This window comes from Sinocyclocheilus rhinocerous, unplaced genomic scaffold, assembly GCF_001515625.1.
Source record: "Sinocyclocheilus rhinocerous isolate Xijiao unplaced genomic scaffold, SAMN03320098_v1.1 scaffold1211, whole genome shotgun sequence".
Lineage (NCBI taxonomy): Eukaryota > Metazoa > Chordata > Actinopteri > Cypriniformes > Cyprinidae > Sinocyclocheilus > Sinocyclocheilus rhinocerous.
This window is the reverse complement of record NW_015670979.1, coordinates 154,375-160,199: the sequence shown is the minus strand read 5'-3', so window position 1 is coordinate 160,199 and position 5,825 is coordinate 154,375. Positions and strand designations below refer to the sequence as shown.

The following is a 5,825-nucleotide window of genomic DNA, read 5'->3' as shown; positions in this document are numbered from 1 at the left end:
ATATATATATACAGTATATATATATATATATATATATATATATATATATATATACATCATTTATATACATTTTTTTTGTAATTTTTTAAAATTCTTTGATGAATAAAGTTCAATGAACAACATCTATAATTATTTGAAACATGATAAATATCTATGCTATCACTTTTTATCAATTTCATATTAATCTTACTGACCCCAAACTTTTAAATGGTAGCATATATATATAATATTAAATATTAAATGTCAGCTTTGCTATTTCAGAAATAAGTTTTAAAATAGATTCAAATAGAAAAGTTATTTTACATTGTAATAATGTTTCATTTCATTTCAATATTACTATTTTTACAGGTTTTTTTGTTACATTTTATTAACAATTCGGTCATAGCCTACTTTTCACAATCCATTCATGATGGATAAAATCAAGTTTTATTAAATCACTTCATTATTTCCTGCTGAATATTTTGTTGCATTCAAAATTATGTCACATAATGGAAATTAAATGCCATTTGTATGCATTTTTATTTTGTAAAACAGGATTTATCTGTACCTAGCAAATTAAATGAGTTACGCATATGTCATGTTGGCAGGCAGAGTATGTGTACGCACATAGACAGGGCCCTATTTTTGTTCAAATGAGCTGTAGTCATCTGAGCTCTATTTCTGTCCCGCTGCTGTTTCAGCCAGACATGTTTCCTGGTTTTTCTTTTTTTAACATAAACAAGAGGGAGCATCGCTTCCTCACGGTCTGTGGAAATCCCCAAATCGATGCAGTTCAATAACGGCAATATTTTATTTGTCCCACACGAGCCATAGGTACCGCCACATGCGACCTCTCTGTCGCAGACACATGTGTACGTGTACACACACACAGGTGTGTTTCCGTCTGAGCGGTCCGCTAGATAATCCTTCCTATTTTACACGCTGATCTTTCTCAGGTCAGTGATCCTCCAGTCTCCCAGTGTTTAAAGTCCAGTTTAGCATTTAAGGGTCTAAAAGGGCTCTTGTGGGACTGCTGCTCATTGATTATGTGTCAGCGGTGAAGTGCTGGAGTTTAAATCACCGCAGATGGCTGTGCAAGAGATGGAGAGAGGAGGAAAAAGCTCTCTATCAGGGATATTTTGTGTGGATGTGTGTGTGTAGGCATGTAAACACACATTTTTCTTTCACAGAGGGGACTTTCCCTTGACTTCAGTTGTTTTTATGCTGAGCTAATGAAATTTTCTATCCTCTCACCCTAATCATTAATGTAACCCTCTTAGTTTAGCATTTTCTTTTAAATGAACATTTTACCATTAAATGAAAATTCAGTTTACTCACCAGGAACCGTTTCAAACCCAAATGACTTCCTGCTGTAGAACAGGAAGCAAGCAATTACAAAGAATGTGCTGGTCGCTCTTTTCCATGCCATTACATTGCATCATTTTGGAACCTTGAAAATTCAGGTCAATGGCACCATGATGTATGATAAAAGTGGTTCATATGACTTGTGTGCTGGATTCAAAGTCATACAGTAGCTTTGGGTGAAAAAATTTAAGGCATTATTCAGTGATAATCTTCCCTCAAGTGGGCAGTTACCTCGAGAACTGCACTGATTGGATCATTGAGTCTGATTTTCAGTGAAAAATTACTTAAATTTTGGTTTGTTTTCACACAAAGTTGTCACATGGCTCCAGAAGAATTGGAATATAGTCATATGAACTACTTTTATGATTCTTTTATGGTGCGTTTGTGTCCTTTTGAAGCTGCAGTCCCCATTCATTGTAACTGCCACAGTCTTCATTGCTCCTTTTGTGTTCCATGGAAGAAAGAAAGCTATATGGTTTTGGAACAACTTGAGGGTGAGTAAATGATGACAGATTTTTTATTTTTGGGTGAATTGTTCCTTAAAGATATAATTTGGTATGTTTATTAAGTGGTCTTCCTCTTGGCCGATTTCAGGGTTTACTATCCTTGAGGGACAATTGGGCCCCACAGTGTAGACAAAACCTAAACCCCACACACCCGTAGGTCTCCACTGTCTGTCCTTTTCATGCTTCTCTCTGTTTCTCTTCTACAGAAGTCACTATTAAAGCACTTAAAGAGAAGCTGGAGCAGTATGAGCATTCTCTCCAGGCCAAGAACACAGAGGAAGCTCCCGATCAGAACCAGGACCGATCAGGAAGAGAAGAGAGGGAAAGCAAAGGGGAAAACCTTCCTAACAACTATGCAGACAAGGAGAGGTTAGCCTGACTGTTGCACAAATCCGATACGGCATTAGTCTTCATGATTGCATTATGAATTCATAGGCTGTGCTTCAAAAACTAGCAAGCTGCCTTCCTAGATAGCAGTTTTGAGCTTCATAGGTAAGTTTGAAATGACATCAGAGAAATCATAAGAACATAAACGCATAGCTTGAAAAACGATTTTCTCAGTTCTTAAGCAAAATGTTTGGGTATCATAAATGTGTTCAGCATTAAATTCATGTTTATAAATTCTTAAACTAAATTTTTCATGAATCATAGCCTTTGTAACTAAATCATGAATCATGCCTTTGTAACTAAATTCTGAATTCATAACTAAAATTAAAAAAACAAAAAATGGAACTTAGTTTATTTCAGCTAGTTGCCAAGGCAACATTTCCCATTTTCATTTTATTTGATTTGATAACTACAACTAAAACTGAAATAATAAATATAACTAAATTTAATAACTAACTAAATATATAAAACTAATTAACACACCACAAAATTGTAACTAAAATGTAAATGAAAATGGAACGTATAAAAATAAAAACTAATTTAAAATTTGAATAACTATTATAGTATCTTAATGATAGTAAATTAACACTGAAAACAGTAGGCAGTTAAATAGGAAGCTCACTTTGAAAATATAGCTGCATGTCCACATCAGAAATATTTAGTCATTAAATGTTAAAAATGTTATATAATATCACTGCATCTAGTCATTTATTTATATGCACTGCATCTAGTGATTATTCATATGTTCATATCAATTTGCAGTACTGCAGTGTTAATGTGACTATCCTGTCTGTACATTAGTATATGTTGGGAAATTTGTTTTAATTGTCAATGCACAGTTGTTTTAATTCTCCTCTGGATGTCTATGCAGTCAGCCACAGCAGAGCCAGGACAGCAGGACAGAAGACTTGGACATGAAAACGCAGTCCTTACAAACAGGTTTGCTAATGCATTAACCGTCAAGTTGGGTGTTTTTGCAATTACATACATGTAATTTGACGTAGTTGAATTCTTTAAGCCTGTTTTACTGACATGCGTTTCATTTGTTCCACAGCACTTGAAGCAACTCAGGCAGAACTCCATGAACTGAAGACAAAATACGATGAAGAATCCACAGCAAAGTGAGTAACCCGTTTTCATTTTGATGGGATGCAGCAGGAGACAGTGTGGATTAGCGCCAAAACGGCTCGGATTCCCCCTTCTGTATTTTCTTGACTGTCTGCTAGGCGTGCTGTGTGCTTGTCTCACCTTTGCACACACAATTACCCACATTTGCGTGTCCGTACAGACACAGACAAACACACACACCCCTTTGATCCGCACCAAAACAGCTCATAATCCTACTGCAGACAGGTTTGATTATGGGGGAAAACACAGTGTGGTGAAATCACACCTTCATTCATGGACAAGTTGATATTCAATAGTCCTCACGTCCCGCCCATGATGCCTTTATGGCTACACGAGACTGAATAATGGATGACACAGTCCTTCATATCTCGCACGGATGCTCTGAGTGATTCTCTGAGAATCCTGTAATGAAGGGATTCGTACCATCGGCTGACATTTTGTGGGTGGCGGGCGAATCAGTATGTGCATACGTGCTTTTTGTTTGCGCATTATGTCTGTTTGCCTTGATCTGGGTCATGCGTGTGTGTTTGTATGCATCTGCATGTGTGCGTTCTTCTCTCCCTGTCATGTGGTCTGGGTTAGGTGGCAATTTCCTTGTCTTGCTGTCACTGAGGAATGCATCCTGTTGCAGAGCGCGCTCGCTGCGTGCTGTTTCGGCGCAGTTCTCTGCACTGACTGACATAATTACACTACCTGTGATTAAACCAAACCCTGCCATGCCAGACCCCCAGCACTGTACATTTAAAGTCATAGAAGCCACTTTTTTAGCACAGAAACCCTCCGTGGTGAGCTGTGGTCGAACCGGAAGGTCAAAGCAAGGTTTATTTGAGGAAAAGACACGCTTCTGATTCCACGATCACTGCAGACACGGATCTAACGAGAGATAAATCTTGCTGTCATGCTTAAGCACAAACATTTGAATATGACTGTGTACGTGCATACAAACGCAAACAAGAAAGACACACACGCACACAAGAAAATGCATTGTGACATTCAGTAACATTGGCCTGTTTCCAATCTGCCCCCGTCTCTCCCGGGGACTCTTACAGAGAGTGTGGCAGGTAAAACGTTTCCACTCCATTAGATCTCTTACCTGTTTCTCATCCTGGTGCTCCAGCTTTCTTTTAGCTTGTTATTTTATTAAGTACACTTTTTGTCTAGGAAGTGTGACTGATTATTTGCAAAATTTATTGGTTATGATTTTGCTGCTGATATGAAATGAAACAACATTGTTGATGTTGCAATGAATTGAATGCGCTGTTTATTGTACTTTAAAGGGATTTCCCTTATCGTTGCATATATATGTGTGTGTGTGTATAATTGAATAAATGAACACAGGAAATTAAGTGATTTTCTATATAACAATGCATAAAAATGTCATAAAAACCAATATTTACATGCATTTTAAATATCTTGTAATTGTTATAATTCATTTATCTATAGACCCCTTTTCAGTTAGTAAACAATGTGATGTTTTTCTGTGGGCGGAGCTTAGGTGGAGGCAGAAAGATTCCCCTGACCGCTTCACTAATGCTAGCTATGAAGTTTTGTTAGCTTGTTTTTTTAACAATGACCGGAGAAAATCCGATTTTACCTGAATATGTAAGGTCACTCACTTGTCCGTGACAGCGATTGTTATTTGAAAAAGTTAACTTTAACGGAAGAAACCAAACTGGTCGACCCGTACACACTCACTCAATGGATGGACAATCTGACAGGATTCCCTCCGGTTGAGTGACTACCTGATAGAGAAACCTAAAGTGTATAATAAAGAGAAACTCACCTGTGTCTATCTAGTCATGAAGATGTATATATTTCAATGTCAGCAGGCAACTATTTTTACAGCTATATGAGAGTGATCTGGGCCAAAATACAAAAAAAGTTCAACATTTAAAGTGATGGGTATATTATTGAAGATGTATGTATGTAATGGCCAAATAGTTATTTTAAAGTATACCTCCAGTAAATGATGTAAGTTTTCAGTGACATTACAGTACCTTTACATTACTTTACATACAGTACATTTAAAGTAAGATGTGAATATTTTCTAGAAATAAGAAATCCAGAAACCGTTAATTTTCAAGTTTCTGTATTTGATTGATTATTCTTTCTTACCAAGTTCTTAAAAATCAATTCAAGTTCTCCACAATCAATCACAATGTATATGCAATTACAGATGATTAAGCATATAAATCGTCAGTTTGTTGTTTTACACACATGCACACAGATTTTCATACACGACATAGGCTACTCTTGCATGTTGTGAGTTGCATAAGAAATCTTTAGACGCGTAACACAAACCGTAATCCATAACAACAAAATACAATACTTTATTTAGCCTTTTCTGATAAGAAGTGTGCGCTGCAAACGCGAGCATTTTTGACGATCGTTTCGGTCCAGTCTGCTTGTTTTATCGCGTTTAACCACAGCTGTCGTCGGTTTTTTGTCTGGCAGTGGCAG

The 5,825-nt window shown here is 36.9% G+C and overlaps 1 protein-coding gene across 3 annotated transcripts in view; it reads left to right on the top strand.

The window, feature by feature from the left end:
- The window catches only part of LOC107734438 (homeobox protein cut-like 1), a 121,446-nt gene that overhangs the window by 69,825 nt on the left and 45,796 nt on the right, over nt 1-5,825 (top strand). For all 3 annotated transcript variants that reach the window (XM_016546389.1, XM_016546390.1, XM_016546388.1), the window contains exons 6-8: nt 2,057-2,219; nt 3,109-3,176; nt 3,292-3,358. In XM_016546389.1, the coding sequence (XP_016401875.1) occupies nt 2,057-2,219; nt 3,109-3,176; nt 3,292-3,358 (298 nt within the window). The remainder of the gene's footprint in view (nt 1-2,056; nt 2,220-3,108; nt 3,177-3,291; nt 3,359-5,825) is intronic.